At 36.8% G+C, this 12,620-nt stretch overlaps 2 protein-coding genes across 8 annotated transcripts in view; one reads left to right on the top strand and one right to left on the bottom strand.

Moving 5' to 3' along the window:
• Window positions 1-6,020, bottom strand: part of pogzb (pogo transposable element derived with ZNF domain b) — a 32,976-nt gene extending 26,956 nt beyond the window's left edge. Inside the window, exons 1-10 of one of the 4 annotated variants that reach the window (XM_060869776.1) lie at window positions 5,847-6,020; window positions 5,642-5,742; window positions 5,248-5,551; window positions 2,739-2,824; window positions 2,610-2,662; window positions 2,459-2,486; window positions 2,249-2,322; window positions 1,344-1,420; window positions 1,139-1,239; window positions 745-1,048 (exon numbers count right to left, since the gene is read on the bottom strand). In XM_060869776.1, coding sequence (XP_060725759.1) covers window positions 745-1,048; window positions 1,139-1,239; window positions 1,344-1,420; window positions 2,249-2,322; window positions 2,459-2,486; window positions 2,610-2,662; window positions 2,739-2,824; window positions 5,248-5,551; window positions 5,642-5,742; window positions 5,847-5,976 — 1,258 coding nt within the window. In that variant the 5' untranslated portion in view covers window positions 5,977-6,020. Of the gene's footprint in view, window positions 1-744; window positions 1,049-1,138; window positions 1,240-1,343; window positions 1,421-2,248; window positions 2,323-2,458; window positions 2,487-2,609; window positions 2,663-2,738; window positions 2,825-5,247; window positions 5,552-5,641; window positions 5,743-5,846 lie in introns of those variants that run through there. The other 3 variants (XM_060869778.1, XM_060869777.1, XM_060869779.1) reach the window with 3 other exon arrangements.
• On the top strand, window positions 160-10,416 carry si:dkey-23o4.6 (retinol dehydrogenase 13). Of its 4 annotated transcripts, none has more exons than XM_060869783.1 (7): window positions 160-526; window positions 6,526-6,660; window positions 6,749-6,937; window positions 7,241-7,405; window positions 7,592-7,711; window positions 7,920-8,124; window positions 9,913-10,416. In XM_060869783.1, the coding sequence occupies exons 2-7, from the start codon at window positions 6,537-6,539 to the stop codon at window positions 10,016-10,018; spliced, it is 909 nt and encodes a 302-aa protein (XP_060725766.1). In that variant the 5' UTR covers window positions 160-526; window positions 6,526-6,536; the 3' UTR covers window positions 10,019-10,416. The 4 variants fall into 4 exon arrangements, with proteins under 4 accessions (XP_060725766.1, XP_060725767.1, XP_060725765.1 ...); XM_060869784.1 differs by lacking the exon at window positions 160-526 and adding an exon at window positions 4,622-4,893; XM_060869782.1 differs by lacking the exon at window positions 160-526 and adding an exon at window positions 4,623-5,029.
• The last annotated feature ends 2,204 nt before the right edge of the window (window positions 10,417-12,620 follow it).

Genomic DNA, 12,620 nt, shown 5'->3' on the forward strand with positions numbered 1-12,620 from the left:
CTCAATTACTTTGTTGATTACTTACACTAAAATGTAATGCGTTACTGTTAAAAGTAACTTTTTAGTGGCTTTTTTAAAGAACATACTTTAATGTTCCCATTAATGCCCTTTTATGCGTTATGGTCTATACAAACACAAAACTGACTTAAACACAAAGTAATTTTTAAACACTATTTTATTTAAGCCAAACCAGCACAAACTGAATATATCACAAGGATTTCTGAAATAAATAACAAAACAAGCTAAATAATATAATCAGAATCAAAAACTAAAGTGGCTTCTGCATCATAAAAGCTGTTTCTGGAGGTGCTTCGACAGACTGGAGTTGCTGTTTATCGCAGTAGATAGGACCTTCGAATCAGAAAGACACAGCCTACATTTGACTAAAAGGTTTTTGTCTTTATGCTCAACTAAAGTGAAATAATGAGCATATTTCCACTTTGAGAAACTCGTCTTTCACAATAAACGGAAACACGCCCACAGTGCGGCATCCACCAACCCTACAATGCGTCTCTGCTGTAAACAGGTTAGTCTGTAGGCTACACTTCAGTTAAAATGAATTAATTTAAAAATGTAACGGACAAACGCACCATATGGTAACGGTTACGGAGTTACTTTATTTAAAAAAGTAATACGTTAGAGTATTAGTTAGTGTCAAAAGTAACTGCGATACAGTAACGTGTTATTGCCCAACACTAGTTATTACCCTAAACATAAACAATACTTTAAATATGGCAAACTAACCTTCAAAGTCCTTCCTTCTGCAAAGAAACAAATTTATCCTTGAATAAGGTTTTCCAATTTCTGTTTTATAGTCCTTCAGTGTAAAGGGCCTCGATGTCCCAGGAACATTAATGACCTCTGAGCCATCTGGGTACAGAAGTACATAGGGTCCTTCCTCCATGTTTTTATTAAAGTCTTTAAATTTTTTTTCAGCCATAATGAGGGTTTCACTTGCATTTACAAGTCGATCCGTGAGTAACTGGATCGTTCTTCCTCGTTGTGGTTTTATGCAGCCATTGTGTAGTGACATTATACCGATATTAACCTGTAAAGAAAAAAGTACCACCATCATCACTATAACAAATGTGCCATTCACAAACCATCGCTAAACAGCCACTTAAATATGATCATTGACCTGGACTTTCTTCTCCGCCTTTCTGCTTCCACAATTCTTGCCCAAAGGAAACTTGGTTCTTTCCCCAGCTTTCAGTTTTCTATATGAGTCCGTGCCTTTATCTATGTGCGAGATTAAAAGTCATCACTGATCACAAACTAACTCTTTCTATTCATTATACACACAGCTACTAGCTCTGCTATCCCTAGCGAACCTAAAATAATACCTGTGACATCTGTTGGCTTCGGCTGAATGGATTTCTGCAGTGTCTCTTGTAGAACCTGAAGATTTTTTCCACAGGAACTGCAGAAATTTGGCAAAACACCGAATTTGAATCCACAGTACAGACAATACATTTTGTACACTTTTACACACACATTTCAGCTTTTCCCTGTGGCAGACTGTTGTACTTCCTTAGACCTTGAGTGACAGGCATCTTGTCCAATGATTGGAAACTATACCTACCTTTTCCGGTTTGTCTGAATTGAAACCGAAAACAAAACTATGCAAATGCAAAAACAAAACAACAAATCCGAAAACAAAATAACAAATCCGAAAACACATTAACAAATCCGAAAACACAATGACAATTCAGACAAACCGGAAAAGGTAGGTATAGTTTGTGAATGGAACACTTACCGATCATTGGACAAGACACATGTCATTCAAGATATACAGGTATGGAATCTTATGTGTAACGTGTAAAGTTCTCCATTTAAATATAAGAAAATAACAGAATTAAACATTGGCAAGCAAGGGAAATGGAATTAATTCAACGCTACTTTGAGGAAGGACATTCATATGGAGTGATTTTGGAGATGCTGGCAGTACAGTATATCATGGCATAAAGATGTTTGCGCTCTCTAAAAATACACCTGAAGGATGCAGGTCTGTTTCAAAGACAAAACTATTACCCAATAAACAATGTAAGGAATGCTATAAGAGCAGAGCTCTGTGGACCAGGACAGTTGTTCGGTTACCGGACAATGTGGTTAGCACTTCAGCAGAAACACAAGTAGCGTAAATGTCCATGAATTCTCTACCAATAAGCAGGCAGCAGGAACAAATACACAACCATGCAAATTCTATTTTTTAAGTACATAAAGAAAATATTTAGTGAACCAAACAAACCTGTAACAGTGGTTTTCTGCTGTAACATGATCTGAAGTACCTGGTTGGCCATCCTCTGTATCTGAGTGTATTATCTTAAAACAGAAATCAGACTTTATCAACAAATATTATATTTAGAAAAAGACATGGTATGCATGGCAGTAGTATCCAGAGATCATACCTATGTCATGTTAGTCAGATTAATGTACTTAAACCACTATTAACACTAACCTGCACTTCACTTCCTGGAGCACAATCACTACAGACAAAAAAAACAGAAGCAGATGTAATCAGACATTTAATAGTACTTAAGATTTGAAAGTATTTATTTGTTCTGCTTTTATAGTGAGCATGAACTACGACAAGAGTAAAAACATCTTACATTTTATTATCCATACTTTTTTCAGATGTGCTTGTATGCACAGGTATTATTGGCTGAAAGAAAAAAATATAATCAGTTTATACAGATATTTTTCAACAATTGAAAATCAACTGGATTTATTGATATTACCAGTGTGTCAGCCAGGTTAGATCTCTCAGGATTTTGTGTCCTTATGATAACTTCTCTGTCTGATTCTGAACTGACTTCCTGTTCTCCTAGACACAGAACAAACCATGTTATTACCAGTGTTGTGCTAGTTACTAAGAAATAGTAACTAGTTACAGTTACTAGTTACTTCATTCAAAAAGTAACTCAATTACTTTGTTGATTACTTACACTAAAATGTAATGCGTTACTGTTAAAAGTAACTTTTTAGTGACTTTTTTAAAGAACATACTTTAATGTTCCCATTAATGCCCTTTTATGCGTTATGGTCTATACCAGAGGTATTCAACTAAAATTTAAAGAGGTCCAGTAAGAGAAAATTTCTTGAAGCAAAGGTCCGGAAGATCATAATGTCTAACTAGTTAGTGAGATATATATTTATGTAGCCTAGTAATTGTATCAACATCTGTAAGCAATCAATACCTGACTGTCAAATCAAATAAATTCAGTACAATTCAAAAACATTTTGACAATATTTATTGTCACGTAACATAGAACTGAACATACGTATGATTGTAGATATGTTTAGCGGTCTCTCATTAAATAAAGTAGGGCTACATTTCAAAATAAGAGAAAATAAATAAAATGTGAAAATTGTGTATGTTTAAATAAAGTGCTTAACTTTCCCTTTTATATCCCACTTTTTGCTCAGTGAGAGAACTGAGCTCTAGCTTGGCAGGATGTTAAACCTGGGCTTTAATGGAGTCAGGGCCATTCTCATACACACGTGGAGGTGCTCATTAGTGAGCCTGGAACCATATTTAGTTTGGATTATGTTCATTGTAGAGAAAGCTGTCTCGCAGTTGTACGTAGAGCCAAACATGGTCAGGATGTATAGGGCTACTTTCCTCAGGCCTGGGAAAGCTGTCTCAGGGACGCTGTCTTCAGATTTGAGTGGATGTGTTTGTTCAAAACCTGTATGTTTGCTCTCATAATGGTGTTTCACATTGTCACTTTTAATAAGTGCCACCATTTCTGAACATATGAGACACACTGGTTTAGTGTGAAGTGGGAACATAAATGAGTCTGTCTATTCTGGATTAAATGCTCTATTTTCGCTGTCCACTTTTCTTTTTTTGGAGAGCGCCATTTGTTCTTTATTCTCCCTTTCTCCGTCTCACTCGTCTGTTTCTCTCCCTTTCTCCGTCTCACTCGTCTGTTTCTCTCCCTTTCTCCGTCTCACTCGTCTGTTTCTCTCCCTCTCACTCGTCTGTTTCTCTCCCTCTCTCCGTCTCACTCGTCTGTTTCTCTCCCTTTCTCCCTCTCACTCGTCTGTTTCTCTCCCTTTCTCCGTCTCACTCGTCTGTTTCTCTCCCTTTCTCCGTCTCACTCGTCTGTTTCTCTCCCTTTCTCCGTCTCACTCGTCTGTTTCTCTCCCTTTCTCCGTCTCACTCGTCTGTTTCTCTCCCTTTCTCCGTCTCACTCGTCTGTTTCTCTCCCTTTCTCCGTCTCACTCGTCTGTTTCTCTCCCTTTCTCCGTCTCACTCGTCTGTTTCTCTCCCTTTCTCCGTCTCACTCGTCTGTTTCTCTCCCTTTCTCCGTCTCACTCGTCTGTTTCTCTCCCTTTCTCCGTCTCACTCGTGTTTCTCTCTCTTTCTCCGTCTCACTCGTCTGTTTCTCTCCCTTTCTCCGTCTCACTCGTCTGTTTCTCTCCCTTTGTTTTCTACATGTATCGCTATCTTTCTTTCACGTGTAACTTTACTCTAATTCTCTCTCATCTGTCTTTCACTGTTGAGTCGCAGTGTTTACTTCAGGAACGCAGACTTGATTGGCTGAGTGGTATCACGTGGGATGGCTTAACTCGCATGCAATTGGTCTGTGCGTTTCCACTACCTTTACCGTAAAGATTGCAAAAGCTGCGCCCAATAAAATAGAAGCGCCGAAAGTAATTTTTAAACACTATTTTATTTAAGCCAAACCAGCACAAACTGAATATATCACAAGGATTTCTGAAATAAATAACAAAACAAGCTAAATAGTATAATCAGAATCAAAAACTAAAGTGTCTTCTGCATCATAAAAGCTGTTTCTGGAGGTGCTTCGACAGACTGGAGTTGCTGTTTATCGCAGTAGATAGGACCTTCGAACCAGAAAGACACAGCCTACATTTGACTAAAAGGTTTTTGTCTTTATGCTCAACTAAAGTGAAATAATGAGCATATTTCCACTTTGAGAAACTCGTCTTTCACAATAAACAGAAACACGCCCACAGCGCGGCATCCACCAACCCTACAATGCGTCTCTGCTGTAAACAGGTTAGTCTGTAGGCTACACTTCAGTTAAAATGAATTAATTTAAAAATGTAACGGACAAACGCACCATATGGTAACGGTTACGGAGTTACTTTATTTAAAAAAGTAATACGTTAGAGTATTAGTTACTGTCAAAAGTAACTGCGATACAGTAACGTGTTATTGCCCAACACTAGTTATTACCCTAAACATAAACAATACTTTAAATATGGCAAACTAACCTTCAAAGTCCTTCCTTCTGCAAAGAAACAAATTTATCCTTGAATAAGGTTTTCCAATTTCTGTTTTATAGTCCTTCAGTGTAAAGGGCCTCGATGTCCCAGGAACATTAATGACCTCTGAGCCATCTGGGTACAGAAGTACATAGGGTCCTTCCTCCATGTTTTTATTAAAGTCTTTAAATTTTTTTTCAGCCATAATGAGGGTTTCACTTGCATTTACAAGTCGATCCGTGAATAACTGGATCGTTCTTCCTCGTTGCGGTTTTATGCAGCCATTGTGTAGTGACATTATACCGATATTAACCTGTAAAGAAAAAAGTACCACCATCATCACTATAACAAATGTGCCATTCACAAACCATCGCTAAACAGCCACTTAAATATGATCATTGACCTGGACTTTCTTCTCCGCCTTTCTGCTTCCACATTTCTTGCCCAAAGGAAACTTGGTTCTTTCCCCAGCTTTCAGTTTTCTATATGAGTCCGTGCCTTTATCTATGTGCGAGATTAAAAGTCATCACTGATCACAAACTAACTCTTTCTATTCATTATACACACAACTACTAGCTCTGCTATCCCTAGCGAACCTAAAATAATACCTGTGACATCTGTTGGCTTCGGCTGAATGGATTTCTGCAGTGTCTCTTGTAAAACCTGAAGATTTGTTCCACAGGAACTGCAGAAATTTGGCAAAACACCGAATTTGAATCCACAGTACGGACAATACATTTTGTACACTTTTACACACGCATTCCAGCTTTTCCCTGCGGCAGACTGTTGTACTTCCTTATACCTTGAGTGACAGGCGTCTTGTCCAATGATCGGAAACTATATCTACCTCTTCCGGTTTGTCTGAATTGTCATTGTGTTTTCTAATTTGTTATTTTGTTTTCTAATTTGTTATTTTGTTCTCGGATTTGTTAATGTGTTTTGCACTTCTCGGCCACCTTACTTTCAAGATATTTATTGTTGGTTCATTAATTATAAAATGAGATTCGTAGTTTGCACACAGTCGTGGATGCTGCACTATTATTATCGTATTAGTAGTAGTAGTAATAATAAAGTAAAATGTAAAAATCTATAAATATAATACAGAATAGCATTTTAAATATACAAAAATTAAGCTGTAGGTTTGATAAATTCTAGTTAAAATGTTATATTACACTTCTATTCTATATTCATTGTCCTAAAGGTGTTTTTCAGGTGGAATAATAAGCAAGCACTATCAGTTAGAAGTGTCTATTGTGTTTTTAACTACCCAGGCTGTTTTTCCTCCAGGCTTTTTGTTGATGCGGAAATGGATTGCTGGTGGAATGTGCACAAGTCAAGCTCGCCTTGACGGTAAAACAGTATTGATTACTGGAGCCAACACTGGCATTGGCAAAGCAACAGCACAGGATATGGCTCGCCGAGGTATGAGACACAATTTGGAGCTGATACAGGTGTTCAACATGCAATGTTGACATGTTCGTCTGTGCTATCAGTGCTGTGTGTATTTAAGGGGCTCGGGTGGTGATGGCCTGCCGGGACCTGAGACGGGCTGAAATCGCTGCGCAAGAGATACGGCGAGCCACAGAAAATGGAAATGTGGTCATCCGACACCTCAATCTAGCCTCCCTTTATTCCATTAATGAGTTTGCCAAAGAATTTATAGCCACAGAGGAACGGCTGGATATTCTCATCAACAATGCAGGAAAGCTCTGACTGGTCATATTTTTAAATGGAAATCATAACAATAGAAAACTGTCATTAGAGATTTCATTTAAAGCTGTGTGGAACAAAGGTCAATCCATATTGAAGCTGTATAAACAGAATTTATAAACAGAGTTTAGCTTAGGTTGAGATTTGCTTGTGGATTGATCTTTTAATTCATACAGGTAATTGTGAAAGTGTAGCATGATGGTGGCATAAGGTTTGCTTTAACCTTGGTTTGATTAAGTGGTGTTTAGTACTTGAGTTACTCTGTAAATCTGTAAAGAAATTTTTTTTGCAACAGGTGTAATGATGTGCCCCAAGTGGATCACAGAGGATGGCTTTGAGGCACAGCTAGCTGTCAATCACCTTGGCCATTTCTTACTTACCAATCTTCTGTTGGGAATTCTCAAGCGCTCCGCCCCAAGTCGTGTGGTGAATGTGTCCAGTATTGCACATGTTGGCGGTAATCTCTTTTTAATTAAAGCTCAGTGAGATTAAGATTCTTGCCAAAATTTTTTTTAGGTCAGACTTTCTTATTAAAGTGATGATAATTCAATACTTATTTGAGAGAACAGACCGAATTTGATAATGAATATTAATTATAAATATATTAAATTTATTTCATAGTTTTGTGAATGTTTTTGTCTAGGAAAGATTCATTTCGATGATCTATTTTTTGACAAGAGGCAATACAACTCTCTGGAAAGCTATAGGCAGAGTAAGCTGGCCAATGTGCTGTTCTCCAGACAACTTGCTCAGCGGATGAAAGGTATAATGTAGCTTAGCTAATCATGAGGTCAACACAAAACATTATTTTGTTAATAATAGGTTGTCTATAGTTGTTTATAGAATTTTTATTTTTACAGAGATAGATAGTAAACATTTATGGTCTGTGCTGTAACTAATTAAGTGTCCCTGGTATTGTATGTTTAACACACAAACAGTATCAACATATTTAATTTCTTACACCATCAAAGGTACTGGGGTGGCCTCCTACAGCTTGCACCCTGGAGTGATCCATACGGAGTTGAGCCGACATGTGAAGTCTAAGTACCCCCTGCTAAGTTCTGTACTCACACTCTTTTCCTTCCTGCTGATGAAGACGCCCTGGCAGGGAGCGCAGACTTCCATCTACTGTGCTGTGACAGAGGGTCTGGAGGACAAGTCAGGATGCTATTTCAGGTAAATAGGATATACAAATGTAATGATAACATAAGTTTACTTTTATGAAGAATCTAGGCATGGGGATGATTATGTTAGTCACTTGTGTGGCAACATCAGGAAAACTTGACTTCTATTTAACAATTTGTAAAACGAATGTGGAATGGTTGTAGCTTGACTCTTGTCTTCTGGTATAGTTGAAGTATTGGATGTATTATGGGCACAAGATGAGAAATGAAAGATCAACAAATAACATTATCTGTAGATTAACACCTTATAAAAAAAATGAATTGTGTTATTTCATTTAGTCTTGCTGTAAGATTTGGCTTTGAATTCCTGCTTAGTTTACTTGGTTTAACCTTAGTTTATTTCACATTTACCTACACTGCCTGAAGTAGTTCATGCCTGTTTAGTGATTGCCTGACTTAATGTCTGTCCTTCATTTTGGAACGTGTCCAGCCTCACAATTGTTTAATGAAAGCACATACTGCATCTGTATTCCTTTGCTCAACAACCATGACAAAAAGCCTTGTCCATTAATAAGGATTCAACAGATTTCTGATTGCTCTGTCAAGCCACCACTGCTTAAATCTTATGCTGAGTGAACAACAGCAGCACATAGCTTTGCTGAGTGAGAACTTACAGTGGGAACACAAGTATGATAAAAATCTAAATGGCAAGGTCTCCTGGTACAGTACCCACTGATATGACCAAACCAGGGCTCTTGACAGTAAACTAATCTGTCTCCTCCTCACAGGATTGCGTAAATTCCCGATTGTGCTAGGGTTGTCATAGCTTCGATACCACAACCTTAAAAGTTCATTGCCATAACAAGAAATTATTACCTGGTCTCCGTATTGCCATGAGACCCATATATTGTAATGTTACCATGGCAACAATCTCCATTGAAATACCAATGTAAATCAGCCCATAGTGATCTATAAAGGTTGCACTGAATTCCAAGTAAAAAGTCAACTCGAAGCCTGTGCTTTTTCCAGACACCTCATGGCTGAGCAATTGACATTCTTTCCAACACATACCAAAGAAGTTCCATAATAATATTTTAGCTCCACCTGGGGAAAAAAATCAATTCATTCCAAAAAAATGGAGGGGGTTTACATCACTTTATTGATTACTGTAGCCTCAAAAACTGTCAGTTTAAAATTTACTACATTTACTACAATTTACTACAACTACTACAACATCCACAATAAGCCAGAACCTAGCCTGCATTTCTTGACAAGATTGATAGCTCAGAAGAGGGCATAGGGCAATGGTTTAAATAACCTGAACTTTAATTGTAACTTTTGTGAAGTCTAGCTACATGCCTGATCCTCATATTTGTTTAATGTATAGTTTATAAAAGCTGAACTAGCATCTGTCTATACACTAACCATAAGAATTATTTGTGTTTGTCTGTATTTCTTAGTTGATTGCTTCATCTAATGAAGAAATAATTATTGAGTGACACAAATAAGCTTTCACAGAATAATATATCAAATCCATTTAGATAAAGTTTTGAAAAACAAATTAATTACAGATTAAAAAAGAGAAAGAAAAAGGTCAGAAACAAGAGAAAGTCAGCTGTATCTGTTACTTATAGGACTTATAGATGAGATAAAATTAACATATTCAGAAAAACAGAAAAATAAAATAAATTAAAATTATTGTTCTCTTTTGGTCTTGTCTTTGAATAAAATCTTGCAATGATTAAAACATTCAGAATGTTTTAGTTAGAGGAATGTTATGGAAGTCCTATATAATTAAGGTGATTAAACAGTTTCATGTGGATGTGTGTTTGCTTTATAGGGACTGTGCTGTGAAGGAGCCTGGCCCAGAAGCTAAAGATGATGAGCTGGCACAGAGATTGTGGGATGAAAGTGCTCGACTGGTGGGTTTGACTACAGTGCAGTAGTCTCATCTACACCTGCTTCCAATTCTGCAAAGATATGAAGTGGTTTCCTCATAAAATCAAACTGTATGGATTTTATCTGGTACCACTGCTGCACAATACATGTAGACAACAGTGCCTAGTTCAACCTCATGAATAGTACCACACAATTATACTTGTTGCTTGATTAATCCCCTCAAATTGCAACCACAGTGCAATTTGCATTCAAAATTTCATTGCTTACACATGATTTTTCAATCAGAATCTTAGGTTGTATTTCTTTTGTTGTGTTCCTGTTCCAACTTTATTTTTAGGTGACGCTCTTCTGTAATGTAATGCATTAAAAGGTTTCTATCTATACACACATTATGATGTCCATATAGGGTTCATACATGTACACAATAAAGATATGTACAGTATAATGTGTATATTTATACTTTATATTTCGCAATTCTTTGAAAGAGATTGTAAGTCTGTACACCACCAAAAAACATTAAAAAAAACTTTTGGCCTCCCCAAAATGATCCACCAGATTGTTCCTTCTGGAAATCTGGCAAACCAGATCTGGAAATCTGGCAAAAAAATAAAAAATCTTGTGTGATGGCCTTACAGTAGTTCAGTGACTTCCTATTTTATAGTTGTGTAAACCACTTCTTACCCCTAGATGGAAGCAAAGTAAGGCAAAGGCTACAAGACCAAAGAAAAACTTTGTATCAAGTTTTGGTCTGGTTTATTTCTGTGTGTGTGTGTGTGTGTGTTTGTGTGTGTTTGACCCTTGCCTTTTTACAGGATTTGGTGTCGACAAGGAAGTTCTTATCATGATAAAGAATGACTGTCAACAAAAAAAACCCGTTAGTGGTTTCTACTTCACAGCATCAACAATTAACATTGTCTATAGGGTTCCTCTAATGTAACAATATACTGATAAAAGATACAGGAACAGTCTTTTTTACTGTGGTTTGGTTCATGGGGGTTTCACATTTGTAAATTTGCAGTGCTATATCTTACAAATAATTGAAATGGGAGCAGGAAACCTTTTTGAACAGTGGGCGCATAAGAGAGTACGTGAAGGAAACCCACGTGACTCAAAGCCCCACACAGACAGTAACCTGAGCTGTGTGATTTAAACCCAACACATCAGTAACCTGATGTATGAAGATACGGAAAACACCATGCATCCCTTTAAGTTATAAATGTGAGAGAAAATTATAGAAAAATAAAAGATAGAAATATAGAAGGCTTTAATCCGGATATTAGCAGTTCAATTAATTAAAGGCTTCAATATAAAGATTATTTTATATGGGACATGGAAGCTTAATAGTTAAGGCATTGGCCTATGAAAGGTAGTGAGTTTGAATCCCAGGTCCACCAAGCAACTGCTGCCGCTGGGCCCCTGAGCAAGGCCCTTATCCCTCAGTTGTATAAATTAAGATAAAATGTAAGTCATTCTGGACATATGTGAAATGATGAATAAAAAGAATTTATTGCACTTTTTTGTATTTTATCTAGCATCATGCACGTGCCATGCTTTAAGGAGTAATAATTTTTTTTTATATTATTGGTACTCGTATAAGGGTGCACATATTCTATAATACAGACTCAGTTTGATACTATATACAGTATATCTGTGTAAACTATTTGTATTTTTAATATGGCACTGCTTACTTACACTGTAGCATGTCTGGTTCCATTTTGGCATGTAGAAAGGTTCAATCAATGCGCTGTCTGTACAGACTGTCCCACTAGGGACTCTTACTCTCTGTGTTCATGCACACCAGACTGTACTGACTAGAGGTATGCAGGATTCTTATCCACCAATTATAAATCATATGAAAGAAAGACATATCAGATGCAATGATATTGCATGTGTGTATTGTTTAAGATATGTTTATATACAAACATTTTTTGTGAATGTTTAACTGGTTGCAACCCCTGAACCAGTGGTTTAGACATCACACAAAACCATTTGTTTTCTTTTTTGATACTAAGATACTGATACTAAAACCATCTGATATTGTTTTCTTGTCCTGGGATCCTGTGTTGTCACAGTATTCAAAATTCCAAATATGTTTTCTCTGATATTAACCATTTTTATTGGTATTGGCCCAATATAAATAGCTGGTAATGGGTACACAGGGTACAGATCAGTACTGTTTCTTGTGGTGGTTCTAGGAAATTTCTCACAGGATCATGTCATCTGTGCTACGTTTTTGTTAAAGCAACTATTATTATGTTGTACTGCATAATAAGCTGAAAGAGTAATTATATGGGCAAAGTCTTCTATTGCATTGCTTTTACATGCTTCAGTAGTCAGAAAGATTTTATGAAGTCCACATTTATAGCCCATTATGGGTTATTGTTATATAATCCTGTTTAAGGACCTTGAATCTGTTGTGATCGTTTGTGGGGAATTAAGCTCAGAAAAGAACATTGAATCCATGTTTCCAGTACCAGTTATTTTTTTTAGTTTCAGGAACTGAAGTATTACATTCAGTAACTGTTGACCCACTCATCCAACTTTTATGGGGTCTTAAATTAAGTCTAACAGAGAATTTAATCTATATTTACTGCCTTCTATTTGAGTCAGAACAGAAATGATTGATGATTGATTGCTCATTGTTAGCGA

This window comes from Tachysurus vachellii, chromosome 5, assembly GCF_030014155.1.
Source record: "Tachysurus vachellii isolate PV-2020 chromosome 5, HZAU_Pvac_v1, whole genome shotgun sequence".
NCBI classification, from domain to species: domain Eukaryota; kingdom Metazoa; phylum Chordata; class Actinopteri; order Siluriformes; family Bagridae; genus Tachysurus; species Tachysurus vachellii.

Coding starts and splice junctions, on each gene's coding strand:
- si:dkey-23o4.6 (XM_060869783.1), top strand. CDS start 6,537: ATGCGGAAATGGATTGCTGGTGGAATGTGCACAAGTCAAGCTCGCCTT. Junction 7,712..7,919: donor ACTTGCTCAGCGGATGAAAG/GTATAATGTAGC, acceptor ACACCATCAAAG/GTACTGGGGTGGCCTCCTAC. Junction 8,125..9,912: donor AAGTCAGGATGCTATTTCAG/GTAAATAGGATA, acceptor TTTGCTTTATAG/GGACTGTGCTGTGAAGGAGC.